Source organism: Cyprinodon tularosa, unplaced genomic scaffold, assembly GCF_016077235.1.
Source record: "Cyprinodon tularosa strain WSP-4 unplaced genomic scaffold, ASM1607723v1 ctg931, whole genome shotgun sequence".
NCBI lineage: Eukaryota > Metazoa > Chordata > Actinopteri > Cyprinodontiformes > Cyprinodontidae > Cyprinodon > Cyprinodon tularosa.
In genome coordinates, this window is record NW_024039709.1 from 139,651 (window position 1) to 162,762 (window position 23,112).

General features: G+C 40.0%; 1 protein-coding gene and 1 long non-coding RNA gene across 2 annotated transcripts in view; one reads left to right on the forward strand and one right to left on the reverse strand.

Annotated features, from left to right (window-relative positions):
- Positions 1-1,040: 1,040 nt before the first annotated feature.
- The window catches only part of LOC119776434, a 36,979-nt gene continuing 14,907 nt past the window's right edge, over positions 1,041-23,112 (reverse strand). The window contains exons 4-7 of the mRNA XM_038274824.1: positions 20,159-20,823; positions 13,977-14,081; positions 9,002-9,230; positions 1,041-2,761 (exon numbers count right to left, since the gene is read on the reverse strand). Coding sequence (XP_038130752.1) covers positions 1,950-2,761; positions 9,002-9,230; positions 13,977-14,081; positions 20,159-20,823 — 1,811 coding nt within the window. The 3' untranslated portion in view covers positions 1,041-1,949. The remainder of the gene's footprint in view (positions 2,762-9,001; positions 9,231-13,976; positions 14,082-20,158; positions 20,824-23,112) is intronic.
- Positions 18,337-20,218, forward strand: LOC119776433. Its single transcript, XR_005279780.1, has 3 exons — positions 18,337-18,498; positions 19,240-19,367; positions 20,075-20,218. It is a non-coding gene; the product is annotated as an uncharacterized LOC119776433 (long non-coding RNA).

Here is a 23,112-nt window from a genome sequence, read left to right on the forward strand (position 1 = left end):
CCCCCCCACACACACACACACACACACACCCACACACACACTCCCGGGACAACGGACCCGCAACTTCTCAACTACCGTTTATTAACTAACAGTCATTTCTTAAACACTAATCAGAACAGTATTGGTCTTTTATTTTTAATACTTTCAATCTTGTAGCCTTGAACATCGGTTGTGCTTTCTGTTTTTCATGCTTCAGCATACAGTGCACCTCGCCACGGTGTCATCATTCCTCACCATGGCCGGTTCTAGAATAATGGGGGCCAGTTCCCCTGTAGATCATCTCCTGGCCCCTGTACTGAAGACATACGGTAATACTTAAAACAAATTCTAATGATGATGCGCTGGAACAGACATGATTACTGATGGGTCCTTTGGATCTATTTAATTCTTTTCATTACAAATTCTGTTTTACTAATTATTCAAAAACAATAAGGTGATAGCTTCAGTGGGATTGAGATAGGAATTTAACAGTTTTTCTTGAATTCTAATTTAAATGTGATAGAAAACGTTAGTTTTAACTTAAATTAAGTCAAAAATTCTAAATGTATATTGACCTCAAAGGAAATACAATTTTTATTGAACCTAATTGAAAAGAACTTTCCCTTCATGCAGCTCTCCTAATATATTTGAATCTCTTTCCTAGTTTTTTATTTCATGCTTTTTTGGGCCCCCATGAAAACACGCTGGCCCCCTCCTGGCCCCCTGGTACATTTGGTCTAGACCCGCCACTGTTCCTCCCCTTCACTAGACGTGGATATACTTTAGTATATTCTGCTGTTAAATTAGTCCTATATTTTCATTTTTTCCTCGAGGATTGAACCTCTGCCATTTCCCAGGATGCACAGCTTTGAGTGGTAACTAGGTGACTGCCAGAGAGTAACCCAGAGAAACTCACTCGCATTAAAAAAACTCCACCTCCCATAGTCTAAAATTCGGGATAATTTATCCGACTCGCTGGAATCCGTGTAGACCTTTCTATATCAGGGAGACACCTGGAACTTCCCAGAGACTTGTGATGTCTGCAACGTCCAAGGCAAAGCTTTCAGAGTTTCTTTCATTTATTCAACATGTTTTCTAACGTACAGTCCTTCACAAACTGCCCTTAAAACTGTTACATTTTCAAACACTGACTATTTAAAACATCCATCAAAATTACAGCATTAGTCCATTGGATACTACAAGATAAATAACAGGTTTTCGTAACGGTGCAAGCAGCCATCTTGGATTCTTTAAAATAAAGCTGCCATGCACGAGTTGTTCTTGGATTTGCCACTAGGGGGCACTGGACACATTCCTGATTCATACCAGTTTAACATAAATATCCGCTTTCTCTGCTTTAAGTTGCAGCATCACACCTTTAAACTCAAAATATGTTTCAGATTAGTTAAACTACAGCCTTGCTCATATTTAGGCTTATTGCTCCAGTTTTTATGTTGTTATCTTGAATTCTTAAATAATAATTTTTCCCTTTTCCACTATTTCTGAAGAAGGAATAGTGGAAAAAAACAGACATGTCTGACAGACTGGTGTTGTGGTTCATTTAGAGTTTCAGTCCTACCAGTTCAGATAAGGGGCTCATATATAACAATGTTCGGGATTAAAAAAATACTAAATGATAAACTGAACCTGACTAAATTGATAACTAGGATCCAACAGGAAACTGATTCGGATCCATCTAAACGGATTCGAGTGACTTTAGGACTGGATCCTTTCAAATGAACTAAAAGAATCTATTTTAGACAAACATTGTTATCAAGAAAAGATCATTTAAAGTAAAACTGTACATAGAAAATGTCAGAGGGGTCTTCAGATAAAGCAGTACAGCTGGTTTAACCCTTTCTGAAGGTTTCTGTGATTCATTCTCTAAATCTGCAGCCTGAGAAGCGCTGCAGTTACATTTCTTTTACAAGAAAATCTGGCTGTTGAAAAAAACAGTTCCCCCTCCAACTCTAACTGTTGTTAGAGAAGCTCTCTGGCGTGTGAACCTTCATGTGCTGCAGCAGGTAACTTCTCCTGTTGAAGCCCCGCCCACACAGAGCACAGGAAAACATCCTGTCCCCGGTGTGTGTGACAGAGTGCTGTTTGAGCGAGGACTTGTCCGTAAAGTGCTTCCCGCATGTGGAGCAGACATAGGGCCTCTCTCCTGTGTGGCTCCTGCAGTGGACCATCAAACTGCTCCTGTGTTTGAACACCTTCCCGCACGCCTGGCAGGAGAAGGGTGCCTCGTTGGTGTGGGTCCTCATGTGGACCCGTAGGTTGGACTTGAAGGTGAAGGCTTTCTGGCATGTGTGACAGGAGAAGGGCTTCTCACCGGTATGGATTCTGTAATGAGCCCTCAGCTCAGACGCTTTGTTGAACACTTTTCCGCAAACGTCACATTTCAGAGTCCGATCCGCTCTGTCAGCTTTCCTAGGCTTCTCACTGCTCCTGGTTCTGTTCGGCTCCGGGTTTCCCACAAAGTTCCTGGACCTGCTTCCTCCCTGATCTCGACCGTCAGCTCCAGAAATATTGTCAAACAGAAACCGATCGCTGGGTTCTGGTTCAATGAGGGAACTTCCTTCATAGTTCAGAGCTATCATCAGAGTGTCTGTCTCCTTCTTCAGGTCCGGCCGCTCTTCCTCCTGGCTGACGCAGTGCTCCTCATCTTCCTCTTTAACATGCATCAGTTCTGGTTTGTCCTGATTGGAGCTCTCCTTCTGGGTCCTCAGGTTCTGATCAGCAGGACATCCCTCCTCCACAAAGGGAAAAAGCTGTGGCTGGTCTAGAGACAGAAAGTGAGTCAAGTCAGATCACAGTTCATGTTCTGATGCACTTTGAGTTTTAACCACTTGATTGGGCCTGGACCAGGAACTGGTCCTGCAGAACCTTCCTGATGTTTCTTTATCGATCTTATCCCCTAAAACCAGAACTTTGGATTGAACCACTCCAGCTGAAGCCCTACAGTCACTGTGAAAACTAAGTACAGTCCAGTTCAAGGAAGCAGATGTTCTGCTGCTCAGCCCTAAAGCACTGAACACAGTGATTGGTGCGACTCTTTAACCTCCAATCTATTTTTTTTCCATGTCTCACTGACTGCATATAGAGAGGCTCTGCCTAGGCAGGGTGAGCAGAACTGTGCAGATTTATTTCACTTCTGTCTTTGTGCTATACACACATTAAAACTATTTCCCACATTTGACTGGAATAGATTGATTATAAAAAACAAAAAAATGAAAAACCACTGCCAAAGGCAGAGAGGTTTTTCTAAGACAGAGATCAGAGAGATACGCCGTGCTTCACCGCTCCGTCTTCCTCTCATCACATGCCTTTCCTCCGGCAGAAAAAACTGTTTTCACCTGCAAGCGACCTGCATTTAAATAGCCTCGGCTCCAGTGTCATAGTTTTGAGTTTTTGTCAATGAGATGGGACTAAATAAAAATGATAGGGTCAGAGGTTAGTTTCCTGTTTGGTCACCCTGGCGTGCAGCGGTGCACATTCTGTATGACCACAGAGGGATCATAGCACCAGCAGCATTGGTCCGGTACTGCAGGCTCAACTCACAAATGATGTTCTCCAGCGGTGTTTGTGCAGAAATGCGTCTTTGTGCGGTTTAGGTCAGAGTCTGCGCTTCACGCGCCACACTGATGGTTCTCTACAGTATGGCTCTTCCTGCTTTCGCTACTTAATAAAACATATGAGGCTGATCATCCTCTGCCAAGCATAAAAATTCTATCAATATTTTAGTTCTTCCTTAACCTTCTTTCATTTTTAATCCAAAAGGAATCCCTGAATTACTATATCCAAAGAAAAGATTTTATTCCATTGTGGGTTTTTTTTGGATAAAGACCCAGATGAAAGGGTACATAGATCTTTGAATATTTCTCTCTCATAGTTCTGGTTTCTATTAAAATGTTATGTAAATGTTTCCTTGTATTGTCATTAAACATTTTCTCTGTTTCCTTTCAATATGTCAACATTTCAGTTAGCATATTCTTTCAATTTAGGTCTGGATTGTTGCGGCATTACAAGTAATATTATTATTATTATATCAAAACCCTGTGTATTTAAATCTACTTTGACCCCTGAGCAGCAGGAACCGAGGGGCAAATTGAGGAAATAAAGCCAAAATTGCAGACGTAGAAAGAAAAATGTTTTTGTTCTTTGCTTTTTTGAAGCAATGGATATTTTATTGATATGTGTTTAATGCATAATTCATAGTAGATCAGGAAGTGTTTGCTTTGAGATGGAAACCTTATACTAAAACTATTCCTTTATTGCACATTTTGTTAGCTTGTCTGTCTGCTATATTAACCAATATGATGTGTTGCACTAGGTCTATTTTCACTGCTTTTGTAAAACACTTTTTTTTTATAAAGTAGGGCATTAATTAAAAAAAAATTATTTGAATTCTATAAATCAAAGTTTTCTGCTCAACAGCAATGATGAACTACACGACAGCACTCTATACCCAGCTATGGTAGCATCTAGGATAGAGCTGTCAGTCTGGGAAAGAATCTGGTTGTTATTTAATATAGTAAAGGTTCACTTTTTTTGCAACATAAAACTGACTGAACTAGACTAAAACCTTTTTAAGTTTTAGTCGACTAAAACCGACTAAAACTATCAGATATCGTAATGACTAAAATGCGACTAAGACTAATGAAAGTTTTAAACTGAAGACTGCTGCCATTTCTCACTATGTGTACTTGTGCGTTCTCGTGTTCTCGTGAAATGTCTTCCGTCTCAGCCCTAATACTGTTGCAATTCACAAGAACAAGATGACTGAAAACAGACCAAGTCCCTGGATGTTGTTCTCGCCCCTCCCTATTTACCGGGTTTGACCTGTCTGTTTTTGAGATTGCCTGCTGTCCCAGCATGCACTGCGGCAGCAGCAGCTTCCAGGTTAGCGCTCACAGAGCTCAGAGTATTAAGTTAAAAGTTCTCTTTTCTGTTGCTGTTATTGAGTAAAAGTAAGTTTTAAGATCATTTGACGCAGAATAATATACTTTAAAGCATCACTATATGGCCCATTTAGCGATGTAATGCGTAATAAAAAAAAATCTGAAGTTGAGAGGACCGCGGCAACCAGCGGAGCTCTGAGGCTAACGGTAGCCAGGGCTACCCGCAGCCCGTCTGCAGCGGCCCTCTCTGCATAGACGTGTGTGAAGCACCGCTGGCTCTGATGGAGATTTCTTTGTTGTATTTGGCAAAATGTTCATTTGATTTGTGTTTAACTGACTGTGTTCTTTTTTATTTCCCCAATAAATGAAAAAGTCAGTATCTATTATTATCTGAAGACTATTAATAACAGGAAGTGAAAAGCAGCTCTACACAAGCTGGGCAGGTGGTGACGTCTCGAGTATGCTTCTGTTCCAATCGACCCATATTTATGCTGTTTTGCAGACTTGGCAAAAACACGAGTCTGTACTGGCATTCTAGTGAATTGAGAAACGGCCCAAGACTAAATCTAGTCTTTGTTCACTTTACACAGGGTTCCTACAGCATAAGGCAAGTTAAATTCAACACTTTTTAATGCCACTTGAAATAAAAATTTAAGACCAAATTTACAAGAAAAACCCGCTTCCGACAACTTAACATAAACCACTGCACTGTTTCAAATGTTGAAAAGCTTCCCATACAGGAAGAAAGCTAAAAACACACAAATGACAGATATATTTTAACAATTATTTAACTGAATTCACAAACTTTGTTTTAGCAGGGAACAAAACAAATCAGTTTTAAAGCCACAACATAACCAGTGCTAAGTCTTTTTTGCAGCTATTTTCCTTTGTATGGTTTTCTTAGTATGTTTGATTTGGTGATAAGTGGAGGCGTGGCAGAGACATGGGTGGAACTAAACTGATGGAAGACCCGTTTCTCGGTAACTCCATTTTGACGCTTTGTGTTTTGTGCTTCGCATGTGACTCCACTGCCTTAATTCCCATCGTTCAAAGATTGATTTAGAATGTTTTTAGAGCATAAACAGTAGTGTATAGGATTTCCTGAAAGCGCGCACATGCGCGCTCACGACGCTACGGAAGCCGGCAGACCAAACCAGCGCATTCAGCTTGGCAAAGAACTCCTGCTCTTCCTCAACACTGAAGTCCTCAGACATTTTTCTTTCGTTGTTTCTTTCTTTGCACAGGTAAACAGCACATTTCTTCTTCTACGCTTGCATTATTGGCAGAGCAGACGCTGAATGCGCACTTTCATCTGGCTTGGTCTGCCGGCTTCCGTAGCGTCGTGAGCGCGCATGTGCGCGCTTTCAGGAAATCCTATACACTACTGTTTATGCTCTAAAAACATTCTAAATGACTTCGTTTCGAGTAAATTCTGGATGCTACCCACTCAGGACACTTGGAATACATTGGACGAGCAGTATGGAGGAATATTGACAAGTTTTTTGTGGACTTTTATGGACCTTTCTGTCTCGGTCACCATAGACCTCCATTATTTGAACGTCAGCAGACAGCAAGAAGCCTCCCAGATCTCCAGATGCATTTGAGATATCAAAAAAGTACTCCAGAGTGTTGTTCAGCATGGGGGTGAGTAGAAAATGAAGGCTAATCATGTTTTGGGTGTACTATTCCTTTAAGACATTTTAATACCAATTAAGGCCTTAGTTTTATTTTGAAGAATTCAATGACTTTTAAGACTTTTTAAGGACCCGCGGGAACCCTGTTACAATAAAAAATAAATAAATAAACAGTCTTGAAAACTTCAGTATTCCTTCTTTTCCTGCTTTGTGTTTCAACCGTCACGGTTGCTAAGCAACATAGCCTACAGCGGTAAAACCCGCCCAAGGGTAGACCTGTTTAAATTCACAGCCAAAACTTTTCCGGTCTCCTTATTTTCAAGGACTTGGAAGGATCCAGTCCAGGTAGACCGCGTCCTTGGAGGATGCAGCCCATGAATTCCAACAGAGCCTATGTTCCTCCCTCTAGGAGGAACAGGAAGTTAGTTCCTTCCCTTCGGAGGGATGGTAAGTTCCTCCAAGAGGTCTGGGTCTTGAAGACATGAATTGAACCAAGGTGGAGCCATTTCATCCTGCCATTTTGTTTATCTGATTAATAGAGAGACAGCAAGCTCAATTCTTGGCAGTGGCAGTGCTGCGACAGTTCCGGTGAAAGTTCCGGTTGCTCTTCGGCCTGACACGGCTTTAATACTGGCACTGCGTATTACTGGCCGCAGCCAGCAACTTATTTTTTCATTTAGTTTTTTAACTTTTTTTTTTCTTTTTTTTTTGCCATTTTTTGGCAAATTACTAATTTATAGTGCCTCTAAGTAGATAGTTTTTTTGTTTTTTTTATATTGTGATGTTATTTCTTAATAACCTACATTAAAATGTTTTATATATATATATATATATATATATATATATATATATATATATATATATATATATATATTGTGATGTTATTGCTTAATAACCTGCATTAAAACTTTTATATTGTCACATTTACTTGATGGAACGAAGTAGTTTATCTGCCAATAAGTGGCCTCTGCTGGCAGCGGCCACCAGCGGCCACGACACAGGCACTCAGGAAAGCCGGACTGTCACCGAGTGGCTGTGTCATGGCCGATGGTGGCCGCTGCCGACAGAGCCTGCCACTGGAGTAGCAGATGGTGGCCGGTGCTGGCAGAGGCTGCCAGTGAGTGGCTGCATAGTGGCCAGTGGTGGCCAGTGGTGGCCACTGCCGGCGGAGCCTGCCACCGGATTGGCCGCTGCCAGAAGAGCCTGCCACCGGATTGGCCGCTGCCGGAAGAGCCTTCCACCGGATTGGCCGCTGCCGGAAGAACCTGCCACCGGATTGGCCGCTGCCGGAAGAGCCTGCCACCGGAGTGGCCGCTGCCGGAAGAGCCTGCCACCGGAGTGGCCGCTGCCGGAAGAGCCTGCCACCGGAGTGGCCGAAGGTGGCCGCTGCCGGCAGAGCCTGACTGAGAGTGGCTGTGTAGTGCCCGGTGGTGGCTGGTGCTGGCAGAGCCTGCCAGCGGGTTGCTGCGTTGCGACCAGTGGTGGCCGGTGCCGGCAGAGCCTGCCAGCGAGTGGCTGCGTAGTGACCAGTGGTGGCCGCTGCCAGCGGAGCCAGACACCGGATTGGCCGCTGCCGGAAGAGCCTGCCAGCAGAGTGGCCGCTGCCGGAAGAGCCTGCCACCGGATTGCCTGTGTAGTGGCCGCTGGTGGCCACTGCCAGCAGAGGCCACTTATTGGCAGATAAACTACTTTGATCCATCAAGTAAATGTGACATTATAAAAGTTTTAATGCAGGTTATTAAGCAATAACATCACAACAAAAAAATCTACTTAGAGGTACTAAGCCAGTAATACGCCGTACCAGCCAGTTCTAAAGCCGTTTCATGTCACAATGAGCCGACGAGTCATCGGAACTGCCGCAATGCTGCCACAAATTGAGCTCGGCCCTGCTGCATTAATATTATACTGTAACCACCAATGCTACAACTGTTTCATAAGTGAAGTCAGTGAGATTAAGAATTTAGCAGACTCATTGTAATCCAGATTACAATCTGTGGTCCACAGCGGTGACATGCTCACCATGCTGGGATTTCACGATGGTTAGGGCCATAGGGCCTCTGGACATGACAGCATATCACTGAGGAACGGACTGAAATGTTTTTTTAACTGTTATTTGACAATAACAAACATTACAACTGATTTCTTTTTAGACTGCAGTCGATTTTGTCTTTTATCTGATACCCAATTTGGCGAAAAAAAAAATAATAATAATAATAATAAATACAGGACAATTAATCATATTCTGAGGATGTCCAGTGGGCGGGTCGGCTGACTGTAAAGGAGTGGACACACAGCTGAACTCCATGTCACTACGTTGGACTGTCCTGCAGGCCCAATGGACACCAGGATCGGATGGGATTCGCTGGAACTTTCCCAGAGGATGTGACCGTTTCGGTCTGTCTAAGCCACCGTGGATAGAAAGCCCATGTAGCTGCGTTATTTCCACACTGACCGGACAACTCGCAGGCCCTCTGCAGACCTACTGACCTGTTTCCTGGAAGCTGCTGTCCGGTTTCCAGCTGTCTTCCAGCAGTCTCCGCTGATGGTCCATCTGCTGCTCGTACTGGACGATGGTTCTCTCAAACACCCCAAAGATTTCCTCCGCAGCAGCAGTTAGCCGCTCACTGATGAACTCTCTCAGATGCTGAACTGAATACATGCTGGAATGGTTCTGCTCCATCACGGCTGGACGGATAGCCGAGCAACACAATAGAAGCTAGCTGCTGTTAGCTGTTGACGTCACGTGACCAGACCACGTGACGTGCCAACGTAGTTGTTTTCAGACGATGGCCACTCATTTTTATTTACTTAGCTGCTGTTTTTTTTCCCCCATAATTGATATATATATATATATATATATATATATATATATATATATATATATATATATATATATATATATATATATATATATATATATATATATATATATATATAAAAATGATAGAATGATTCTATAGGGTATCTGGTCCTTCAGGTCTCTGAATAGGGTGTGTAACATTGGTTGGGCTGAAAATTGCATATTTTTTATTTAAATGTTTAAATTGCCTTTACCAGAGGCGTTTAGGAGCTCAAGGGCAAGATCTCTCCTTTTTTTTTTTTTGATGTGTTAAAGTCCATCTCTACGGAGCCCCCTAGGGGACATGGGGAATTTTTTTTTCTTTTGCGTTACCTATATTGAATTAGTTAAAGTTATGATCAGAGTTATGAAAAAAATCTCAATTTCTATTCTCTTTGTAAATCAAATATTTGACAATACTGTTTAGTTCCTAAAACCTCAGCTGGGGACTATAGTTTTGTTTTGTTCCTATAACAAGTTCTCCTGATCGTGAGGTACTCCCATATTTATATTTGTTATGCACTTAACATCTGGGTGCCTTGTTTCCATAGATTATCAAACACATTTGCAAAAACCCACCAAAAATACGGGTTTATGAAGGAAAAATAATTATTCATCATCAGCACCCACAAGATAAGGATTAGCTGTTACAATGATTGCATGCTGTATGCATTAAAGCTGGTAAGACCAATACAGAACACACAGTTATGTCAACAGTGTTGGAAAATGTAACAGCTTATGTATTATATAAAAATTTCAAATACTATATTGTTGAGAATAATTGTTGAACCTGTTAACTTTTGAGACTGTATTAAGTTTGTTACTGGTGTGTGGAACAGCTTTGGCCTTTACAGGGACTGGGAATACAGATTCAGACTAAATAGTTTCCAGCTGCAGAGCTGGAATGATAACAAACTGCCTTAAAAAAAGTAATGGTAAGAAAGGTTCTGATCCAGAGGGAGGATACGGGTTGGTACAGGTGTCTATTCTAGGTACTAAGAGTAATGGAAGAAGCATTCAACTATAGAATTGGAGTAAAAGTGTTGATGCTCATAGTCAAATCTTACTCTACTGCAAGTAAAAGTTACTTGGTCAATCATCTACCCAAGTTGAAGTATAGAAGAATTGATCAAAAGTACATGACTTCAAAAGTATTTAAGTATTTAAAAGTACCACTTTAAGTTTTTGAACATCCATATATTTTTTTGTAAATTTACAAAACCTTTTAATTTTTTGAACACCTGTAATGACACATAGAACCACAGCTTCAAATTCTACATAACCTGTACAGAACTGGAGAAAAAAAAAAGAACAATGATGGGTCATGATGGGTTTTAAAGATCTAACCCACATGCAGAGATTCACTCAGAGAGCCAGGGGAAAAGTTAAACTGGTTTATTGAGAGGTTGACAAAAACAGAAAGAGATATAATATGCAGGGTGAACTCAGTGGGACTTCAGCGGTCTGGTGAACCGGAACCGGAAACTCTGAAGGGGAGATCACAAAGATCAGTTCAAGGTCCGTAGGGAAAATGACTGAGACTGGTGAATTGCTGGAGAAGACTCAAGTTAGGGGGATTCTAGGTTTCCCTTGGGTCCAGTTTGTGGGGGGGTTAAACCAGAGAGGAATTAACTCGTTGGAGGGCGGACAGGCAGACTGTCACCGGGTTTTCCTGAAGTGGGCTTGAACAGATCTAGTGAAGGTTTCCCCTTGCTCAGTGTGACTCGAATTACTTCCTTCCAAGGGGGGTAGAAGGACCAGGCTTATCCAGTGGATCAGGAGGGCATCCTACCGGAGAACAAAGACAAAGGCAAAGCTTAGACTCAGACAGACAAGGCAAACGTTTGACTCAGCTAATCTCAGTAAGGCTAGAGTACACGATACTGGCAAACACTCTGGCGTCGAAGTGGTGACAGTCCGCAGCTCAAGTACTCCTCTGGTAATGACCCAACGAGCCGCAGGTGTTCAGGGAGGCCCAATGAGGACAGGGCACCGCCTGGTGGTGGGGAGAGGAAAAACACAGAAAAACAACCCACACAAACTGGAACCCTAACATTATTCAACCACACAGCCACCTAATCTCTCCAAACAGCTTTGCTGTGGACACCGTTTGTCACAAATTAAACTAATTCACCGTTTAAGAATATCTGCATTTTTCTACAAGACAAAACATCAAGCAGTCAAGGCGACTCATACCCACACCATAGCGGTAGCTGCTAACTGTGGAATTTAAATTCTACTATGAAAACATAAAAAGTAAAGTTTCCATATCAACAGGTACGCGATTCAGATTCTAATAGCTGCAAAGCGCCTAAATAAATACATTTGACCCCCTTTGTACATATGGGGCAGTAAAACCAGTTCAGCAGCAGCCCGTTATGGTCTCATAACTGGATATTAGAAACAGACTGAACACAATAGCAATAAAAAAAGGTGTTTTTTTTCCCCTCAAACTACTGTTAGTGACCTGATACAGTTCATCATACGGGACAGAGTTTTGGGGTCCACAAAAAAAAAACAAAAAAAAAACACCATAGTGTAGAGACTTGTATTTGTTTCCAAATAGGAGATTAAAGGAAACATGAACATGGAATATAATAACAAGAAAATTACTTTTTGTCACAATTTGAGAAATAAAGTGTGAATAGTTGGAAAGACGGTAAGCCCAATTGTTCAGTCTGCAGTCAGTTTTTCTTGAAAAGGTGCTGCTTACACACGCGTGCATTCAGAATGACAGGCCTCTTTAATGGATTTATATTTACATTCAGGAATTTATAAAGTGGGCGGACTTTATTGTCCAAGCTGCAGGTTTTTATTTCTAGCTTATGGTTCAGCAGAAGAAATGACTCCATGTGAGACAGACTTTTATTTGTATTTTCTTTATACTTGTGAACGACGCTGTTCTCTGTGTGGGATTCTTTGCACTATCTGCTTTTCTGTGGATACAAGTTCTTTGCCACATCATTCTAATGTGAAAAAAACAAAACAGAAATTCATTCATTAGATATGTCAGATGATGTTTTGGCGAACAGTTTTGTCACGTTAGGAATATTTTCTTCGTCAGGCATCAACACAGCCACCTACGCTTCATGAGTAACCGTTTGTTACTCATAATATGATTGCAATTGTATTTCTGTATGTGATGACGACATCTGACATACACACATGAAAACCAGAGGGCAGCAAAATATAATATTTGTGTCTTAATACTTTTGGGCATGACTGTAGATTCCAACCAGCAGGAGCAGGAACAAATCAAATCAAATGTCATGATAGAAACCTTAGTCAGTTAAATAACCTGCTGCTGTCATTCTGCACATCTCTGATGTTGCTGCTATTTTCAAATATCCATTACTCTAAAAATGTCCATAGCTGCATATTGGTTATTTATTCTGTAGGTGAACAGTTTTATATTGTTAAAACACTTTACAGTATTTTATTGTTTATATTTTAACTCTTACCTAATATGTTTTTCTTAGACATTTTTCTAAGGTCCACATTTGTGTGACCATTTTCAATAAAGGGATTTTCTATTCTATTCTATTCTATAAAAGGGGTAGAAATATATAAGTCAATCTTAACAATGTATGTAGAAATATATATCTGCAAAATCTCTTATATTCAACGACAAAAGATACTTGCAATTACTAATTAAAAAATAAAAATCCTCTGATTTGTAGTTCCCACATTATAATAAATTAGAATCTGTGCTTAAATTCCAGCCAAACCCATTTACACACTAACAGATAAAACCTTTAGATAAATCAAACATTACCGCCACATATCTGACTCAATAACCATTAAAACAACTATTTTCATTCATTTCCCCACTGTTTGGTGACATGTAACTTTTTCTTCTGATCAAGAAGCAGCCGGCTTGCTCCGTCTCGCAATGAATCCTGGGTGACGAGTATAGATAGGACACACTGGACCCGTCCTTCAAAACGGGCAAAAAGGAGGAATGTTTAGGCTGCATAACGAGGAGTTTTGGAATTACACCAGACCTCGGCGCCATGCTATGATGTAATCTACCTTCGAATCTCGTCTTCGGAGGATGCATCTCATAGATATGAATGCAGCCAATGTTTATCACTCAAAAAGAAGCAGAAATCCTACTGTTAAAAAAACACCTTTGTTAGGGTATCAAGTTCAGCTTTTTACTACAGTAAAGCTGTAAAATGACTATTTTTAAAACTACTGAAAGTACAAAAATAATTCAGGAAAAATGTTAAAGGAAAAGCGCGGTCATATTCAGAATTCAGAACTTCTGAAAGTTCTTTAAATCTGAAATTATTCCATCCTGTTCAATAAATGATCAGTGTTTTTAATTCAGAGTAATTTTCATGTGAATGTGCTTTACTGGAGGCATAATACATACATTACATTACATTCAAATACATTGTTAAAACACACATATATATATATACATACACAAGCATGAGCGTTAGCATGTTTTGATGAAACAGTTTATTATGAAAGCAAATCGTTACCATATTTCAAATGAAAAAGCATTTTCAGAAATCATGGAATGTGCGTCTAATCAACGTCCCTGAAAAAGGAAATGAAAACGTGAGGCAGGACGTCTTCCAGATATTGAGCCAGATTGCACCAGATGAAAAAAACAAGCTGGGTTTCCTCGTTGACACGGTGCACAGAGTGGGACGCTTGAGGGATGATGGCAAACCGCTTCCAGTCGTCATCCGATTCAACATCCTTCAGGAGCACAATCTGGAGAGAGTTACGCAATGCTGACATCCTAAAGAAAATAACCTTCGTGTAGCCGCAGACCTAACCCGACTCGAAAAAGACTTCAAGACTGGGAATAACTGTAATGTTATTCTCAAATACTACAAAAAGATTTTCAGTTTGTAGGTCAGTTCAGCAAGGCTCTCCATTTCTTTTTCTTATAGTTGTTGAATTCCTCTCAATACAAGTTAGACAGAGAACTATTATTAGAGGTTTAAAGATCTTTAAGAGAGAGATCAGGATGACTCAACATGCTGATGATACAGTATTATTCTTGGAAAATAAATTACAAATAGATACAGCACTTATGTTTCCAAATAGGAGATTAAAGGAAACATGAACATGGAATCTAATAACAAGAAAATTACTTTTTGTCACAATTTGAGAAATAAAGTGTGAATAGTTGGAAAGACGGTAAGCCCACTTGTTCAGTCTGCAGTCAGTTTTTCTTGAAAAGGTGCTGCTTACACACACGTGCATTCAGAATGCACTTATGTTTTCTGTTGCATCAGGTTTAAAACTTAATTTAACAAAATGTGAAATACTATGTCTCTATAACAAAAATGAGATACATGTATGTAAAATACCTGTTAAAAAACTATTAAGTATTTAGGAATTCATATCTCTAAAGATCTTACTAAATGTCAAACAAAAAATTTTAGACCAAAGATACAGAAAACTAAAAGTGTTTTTAATATGTGGCTTCAAATAGTCCCTGTTTGGAAGAGTTCTTCTGAGTAAAGCAGATGGTCTCTCTAGGTTTGTATATCCTACTTTCTCTCTTTGTTCAACACTCCTTTTGTAAAGAAATAAACACCCTAATTAATTCTGTTTGGAAGAACAAAGGCCACTATTTAAAAAAAAGAGATCTTAGCAGCCCTGAGAGGTAATGGTTGCATTGAACTGTTAGACTATATGGATATGAACCATACCTTTAAGATAAAATGGATGAAAGAATGTTTATAAAAGCCAGAATCTCTTTGGTTCTTTATACCACAGAATATTTTAGAAAATTCTGAGGATTATCTCTTCTTCTAAATTGTGATTGAAGCAAAATGCTAGGAAACTGGAGAGAAAATATCGCTCCACAGGCCTGCGAGAGTCCTTCCTAGTCTGGAAAAATGGTTGTGGAATCTGAACCGGGTTTAGACTGCTTTGATCCAGTTGAACTCTCTGAATTAGCAAAATTATTGTCTTCATCTAAGCCTTCAACTTGTATGTTAGATCCAGTTCCAACCAGGTTATTTAAGGAGGTATTCCCTTTGATCTCCTCCTCCATTTTAGATGTGATTAATCTATCTCTGTTACAGGGATATGTACCTAAAGCTTTTAAGGTTGCTGTAATTAAACCTCTGCTTAAGAAACCGTCTCTTGACCCAGATGACTTGGTCAATTATAGACCTATATCCAATCTTCCTTTCTTATCCAAAATTCTTGAGAAAGTAGTTGCCAAACAAGTTTGCGATCACTTCCACCATAATGAACTTTTTGAAGAGTTTCAGTCTGGCTTTAGAGCTCATCATAGCACTGAAACAGCTCTGGTGAAAGTCACTAATGATATTCTCATGGCCTCAGATAATGGACTTGTATCTGTGCTCGTCCTGTTGGATCTTAGTGCTGCATTTGATACAGTTGACCATAATATTCTTTTAGAAAGACTTGAATATTTTGTTGGAATTAAAGGAACAGCACTAGACTGGTTTAAATCTTATCTATCTGATCGAATTCAGTTTGTTCATGTTAATGATAGATCTTCAACACGCTCAAAGGTTACCTGTGGAGTACCACAGGGATCAGTGCTAGGACCAATTCTCTTTACTTTATACATGCTCCCAATTGGTAGAGTTATTAGACAGCATGGGATTAATTTCCACTGTTATGCTGATGATACCCAGCTATATCTGTCTATAAATCCAGATGAAGCTAACCCATTACATAGATTACAGGCATGTCTTGAAGACATAAAAACCTGGATGACTCTTAACTTTCTGCTTCTGAATGCAGACAAAACAGAAGTTATAGTCTTTGGACCAGAGTCTCTGAAAAAGAAACTGATTAGCCAGTCACTTCATTTGGATGGGATTAAACTGATTTCAGATAATAAAGTAAAAAATCTTGGTGTTATTTTTGATCAGGACCTGTCATTTAAATCCCATATCAAAGAGGTTTCTAGAATTTCCTTCTTTCATCTGAGGAACATTGCAAAAATTAGAAATATCCTGTCCAGGGGTGATGCTGAGAAACTAGTCCATGCATTTGTTACTTCAAGGCTGGACTATTGTAATTCTTTACTATCAGGAAGTCCACAAACTGTAGTTAAAAGCCTTCAGCTGATCCAAAATGCTGCAGCCAGAGTTCTAATGAAAATTAAAAAGAGAGATCATATCTCGCCTATCCTGGCTTCTCTTCATTGGCTTCCTGTTAAATCAAGAATAGAATTTAAAATCCTTCTTCTCACATATAAAGCCTTAAATGGCCAAGCTCCATCTTATATCAGAGATATGATTGTTCCTTATGTTCCTAACAGAGAACTTCGCTCTCAATCTGCAGGTTTACTAGTGGTTCCTAGAATTTCTAAAAGTAGAATGGGAGGCAGATCTTTTAGTTATCAGGCTCCTCTCCTGTGGAATCAACTACCAGTTTTAGTCCGTGAGGCAGACACCCTGTCTACTTTTAAGGCTAGGCTTAAAACTTTCCTTTTTGATAAAGCTTATAGTTAGGGTGGCTCAGGTTATCCTGAGCTATCTCTATAGTTATGCTGCTATAGGCTTAGACTTTTGGAGGACATAGGGACCCCCATTTCATCATTCTGCTTCATTCTCTCTCTGTTCTCCTATTCTGCAGAATCTGTTAGTTCAATCTCTAACCTTCTGCTCTCTCTGCTTTTCCTCAGAGTAGCTTTGCCTCGTCTGTTCCTGTTTGGCTGTGACGTCATCCTGGAAAGAAACATCAGCTGTGCTGCTTCTATCAACACCCTTGTTTATAGATTTTGGAGATCGGCCTGTTTTCCAGTGACTGAGTGGATGTGCTCTCTTCGTCCTCTGGCATGGGAGCTGCCTTGGAGCTCGTCTGCCTGGCTGTGTGTTTCCTGGACGGGGCCGCCTTTTACAGCTGCTTTTTGTATCTCTGCTTCTGTCTCCTTGAACCCCAGTCGGCCTCGGCAGATGGCCGCTCACACTGAGCCTGGTTCTGCTGGAGGTTTCTTCCTGTTAAAAGGGAGTTTTTCCTCTCCACTGTCGCTACAAGCATGCTTAGTGTGGGGGATTGTATTTGAGTCAATGAGTCAATGCAATCAACTGGTTTTCCTTAGATAGAAAACTTTGTATCAATTTGACTGTATGATCTGGTTGAACTGTAAAGTGCCTTGAGATGACATGTGTTGTGAATTTGGCGCTATATAAATAAACTGAATTGAATTGATTATGAAGTTTCAAAATTTCCACTAAAATTGTCTAAATTTCTCCAACAAGCTTTATCAGCAGCAAAATTGTGCTTCGTCCATTTCTCCACACACAGAACTAGTATCTGGAACAACCACTTCATAACTAGGAAAAATATATCTTTATATATTTTTGGAAAATAATTGATTAAGAAATAATCTATCTTAAAGATTCACAAAATAACAAAGGTGAATTTTTAGTTATAAAGAATTTCTTAAATCCAAAGTCTTTCCCATTACCTATAAGGAATTCCAAATGGTGATAAATGTTTTTTCCCGGTGGTTTTCTCCAACTACTTAAAGGTCATTTAGAAAGGCAAGAGGCAGAGAAAGTTGACCTCACCCTCTTTATTAAAGGTGTAAACTTTATAAGTCATCAATGTAACAATAAACATATTATGAACTATTTTTTTTTTCAGGAAAAGGGAAATTACTCCGAGAGGGAAATTTGAATGGTCCTCCTCTTTCCCTGATATTAACTAGAAAATAACATGGCTCCTTCCATACGAATATGCTATTTCTAACAAAATAACAGAAATGCAATCAAAAATAATACATAACATTTACCCTACTAATGCGTTTTCCATTATTCTCTTCCATTATTTATTTAAGTTAAAGTATGTTATATCTTAATTCTAATTGTACTCCATTATTGAACACTTATCTTGGAGATACTGTTCTATATCTTGTGATATTTTTTGTCAATGTTTTGTAATTTGCAACTTTTCAATAAAGTTTTGAATAAAAAAAACAACAAAAAAACACAGCAGGCAGTTCGGTAAAACAACAGACCGCTATAATTGAATGGTTCTAACGGATGATCACTGTTATATGACTGAACTACAGCTGTTTAAGGAAAGTTATGCAGCGCTGTAGCAGTGAGGCGTTCAGGAATGCTCAGAAATGTCAGTGAGAAGATTCTGCGCTCATCAACAACTCAGGAGAAAAAGAATAAACAAGGTAACTTTAAGTGTTTATATTTTAACTATTTAATACATAATCACAGTTAAAATTAGTTTACTTTCAGAAGTCCATAAGCAGATTAACCCACCATAGTGTTGTATTCACTCACAGTCTGGCTCAAAGCTTTGGATTATTGAATCATTTATACTCGGGTCACGAAATGCTCATTTTTGCTCATTGTTCCACTTTAACTGCTGAACATCTTAAATGGTGACTGTAATGTTAATGCTCCTCCTGGTTTAGTCTCTAAAGCTGAATATCTTTGACGTGAATGAATTATTACAGGAAATGGTTCTCTATGTCCTCATTCAGGGAAAAAATACTGTAGATTGATTTCCTCATAGAGAAAATATTTATTATTGTTTATTTTTAAATGTTTGATTCTTGCTTTAGTTTGTACCATTCAGGCTTCTTAGAAACTAGATTATGCATAATAAATAGGCACTGTGTGAATTATTTTGTTGCATTTTTTTTATTTGAATATTTAATATTCAAATGATTCTGCATCTTTGATTAACCTTTCATCTGAAGGCAGGTCCATCCTTCCCTTTTCTTCCTCTTCTTTTAATGTGGTAACACAAAACTCTGCCTAATTGTTGTCATGGTTATAGATTATGATCTGTGAAATGTACACATATATTTCTATTTTCACATAAATTATGTGTTTCTGTTGTAAAATGTTTTATTAGTTTTAAGTCATATGACTTGTTGAGTGAATTCTTTTTTTTATCTCGACAGATGGGGTCTAAGCTATGGAAGAAAAGTCATGACAGGATTCGTTTAATCAGTGGGAGTTAGAGCAGGTGAGACTGGAGTGGAAAAGATTGTCAGAGGTGCACCAGCCATGTAATGAACTACATCACCAGGTTAGTTAAATTAATCCTATTCATAAACATTTTTTTATGTGATTTCAACATTATTTAAATTAAGATGTAAATGTTCATATTAGCATGGGTGACATATTATGAAGAGTGGACAGGTATGAAGCCACCAGATTGCTCAGGTCAATCTGGATCGGGTCTTTTATCAGTTTCAAGTCAGAACCACACCTGGAAATTCTGCATTCAGCTTCTATGCTCTATATGTCTGGAAAGATTCAGATCAGCTGAAAAACTGTTTATTTGCATCCATGTTGAAGACCCACCTGCTCTTTTTTTTATTTTACTTTTTATTGTTTTACTTTTTATTGTTTTTTTTTTCTGTATCACACTAATGCTTTTCTTGGTGTAAAGCACTTGCAATTGTGGACATTATAAATACTATACAAATAAACCTGCCTTGCTAACTTTCCTAAAATTTTGTCTGTGAGTGGAAATAATTTGCCAGATATCAATAATGGGATAAACTGCCCCCTTAAACAGGCCCTAATCCACCGTCTGGGTTATTTGATATGCAGGATGACCTTAGTGTGTCCATTCTGGCCTGTCAATGAGTCAGGTGGGACTTGGCAGAGCTGTGCAGACCTGTAATGATCATAGGATACCAGCTAAGTTGTGGTAATATTTGTATGTATATCATTTTATAACAACTGACAGTTTTGTTCAGGAATGAAAAAAATCTTTACCAATTTTAGGCAGAGGGATCACAAATCAACTTGCAGCTGCGAGATCCCCAGCAAGAATTACAGCAGAGCAGATGCCCGATGCTGCTGAAGAACCATGGATTTATGAACAGGAGCTCCCCGACCCGCGGGAGCCGGGGTCCTCCCTGACTCGCTGGAGCCAGGGTCCGGAGCCGGGGTCCTCCCTGACCCGCTGGAGCCAGGGTCCGGAGCCGGGGTCCTCCCTGACCTGCTGGAGCCAGGGTCCAGAGCCGGGGCCTCCCTGACCCGCGGGAGCCAGGGTCCTCCCTGACCCGCTGGAGTCGGGGTCCTCCCTGACCCGCTGGAGTCAGGGTCCGGAGCCGGGGTCCTCCCTGACCTGCGGGAGCCAGGGTCCTCCCTGACCCGCGGGAGCCAGGGTCCTCCCTGACCCGCTGGAGTCGGGGTCCTCCCTGACCCGCTGGAGTCGGGGTCCTCCCTGACCCGCTGGAGCCAGGGTCCGGAGCCGGGGTCCTCCCTGACCTGCTGGAGCCAGGGTCCAGAGCCGGGGCCTCCCTGACCCGCGGGAGCCAGGGTCCTCCCTGACCCGCTGGAGTCGGGGTCCTCCCTGACCCGCTGGAGTCGGGGTCCTCCCTGACTCGCAGGAGCTGGGGTCCTCCCTGATTTGGGGTTCTGCCTTTGGCTCTGACCCATTTTCACCAGAGGGAGAATGATGCCATGCTGAGCGGCTATTTGAAGAGAGGTTTCCAGACATATCTCCTCTTTATCTACATCTATAACGCCTGGTTAAGAAAACGCTGAGTTACTGGAAAATTTGATGTTCCTTTGGTATTGATAAATTATGTTTGAATTGATTTGATAAAGTGATAACTCTTCTGAAAATGTTCCTAAAAATCTAATTCCCTTCAAAGATTGTAGAAGTATATTTAACCAGCTCCTTCCTACTTCTGCCAATGATAAAGCATTCCTCTTTAAAGGGTTTCTCTAGGGGGAGTGTTGGCCTGGTGGTTAGAGCAGTAGCCTTGTGCTGTGAGAAGGTTTTGTATTTTTATCTTTTCCCATAAGACTGCAGAAGTAAATAAGAGGAGAAAATATCTCTGCAAGAAGCATTAGATCTGAGAGCAGAAACAGATGTGATGGAGAAGAGAACATATTTGAGACAAAGCAGAAGTCTTGAATGTGGGAATTAAAAGTTTTGAGTGCAAGTAGAGGAAATACTGCTCTAAAAAATAAAATGCGTGCACTTGGTTTTTGTAAGGAAAAATCGTCCCCATTCCATGACAGAAGAGCGGTGAAAGCTTTCCGTGAGGAATTCACAGCTGATCGCTTCACTGCTATTGGTTTGCATTAAGCCCATTTACAGTAGCCTTTTGAAATCGTGCAAAAATCGGTCCAATCAAGGTAACCAAGATAACTGTTGAGTATAAAGGGAAGGTAACTGAACCAGACCCAACAGAACCTCGCTAAATCTAGTACTAGTTCAACAGTAGGGCTTGACACGGTTAAGTTGTGGCTCAGTTCTCAGATAACAAAAAGAGCGCATTAGCAGACTGTGTCATCTCCTATTTATTGTCAGCTGTCTCATTTTGCGGGCTTTCTGGGTTAACCCTAACCCTGAACCTTTGCAATTTACAGATCTCCTCACCTGTTCACAACACCAGCCTTTTCTGAGCCTATTAACAATAAAGGGCATCAAAAGAACCTGGGATGATGCTGAGACTGAGGCTCATTGAAATTTGGCCAGAGGACGCTATCCAGGCATACCTTCCTCAATGTTATGAGTGCCGCCATTTTTGTTTGCGTAGTTCCCGCCTTGAGAGCAGTAGTATGGTTGACCACCGATAGCAGGCAGATAACTGTGCTAGCGTGATGTGTGAATGGTCATTAGAACTAAACTCTGCACAGTTAACTGATCCGAACTTGGTCTGAACTCGGCGTAGATCGGTTTCAGAGGGGTCATGTAAACGGGCTAATAGATAAACCCCATAGATCAACCTCCTGCAATCAGTGAATGCAACTCACCTTAAACAGAGTGTTATGAAATTGGCATTTTTTTAACAAATAATAAATGCCTATAAAGGGGGAATGTTCCTGCTGTTCAAGTGATTAAAAAAACCTAAATTCTTACAGAAATAGACTGAATAGATCTGGAGGTGTCAAGTAACACAGTACAAATTCTTTATTTCCTAACTTACCTAGAAAGTTTGGCTATCTATACTTTACTGGAGTAATAATTTTTTTAGACAAGTTTTTACTTCTACTCCTTAAATTGTTTTTGCAATTATCTCTACTTTCTACTCCTTACATTTTAAAAATATACTTGTTAGTTTTGTTTAATTTAAGCTCATTTTCATTACACCTGTTGCTATTTAAAAAAAAAAAAAGAGAAGAAAAAAAAACATCAAAATAATAATTTTTATCTAATTAATTTCTTTGTGGTTGGACTCGGTGCTGCCCCAACTTGTTGTTCACCACATGCCAAAATAAAAACTGTTTCCAGATGATGCAAAGTTAAATGTGACACTGTTACCATTAGTTATAAAACTAGGAAAATAAAGTCTTAAGGAAGTTATCATCCAGAAGTGTAGAAAATGTTCCTTTAATGGGGTATAGCAGTAAAGCTTCTGCATTACTTTTTCTTTTATACTCTAAGTAGTTTTAAAAATGGTATTTACAGTTTTACTCGGGGAAAGCGCTTAATTTGATCCTCCAACTTTTACTAAAGTATTTTTAAAAAGTGGGATTTCTAATTGAGTAACAAACAGTGATATTTTTGACACCTCTTAATAGATCTAACCCATGAATCCATGTTCACCTATACTAGAGCTATATTTTTCTTTCATTGTGGGATCTGACCCAATACTGCAGAACCAAACTTAATATTAATATAGCACCAGATATTAACATCAGATTACTGCAACTCTAAATGCAACATACACAAAGGCCACTGCAACTGCTTTATTTTTTATCTGTTTTACACTTTCACCAGCTTATTTGCACATGTACACCCCATTAGCACTACCCTTTAAAAACCGATCCATGCCGAGACCGGTCCAAGCTCGGATCAGTTA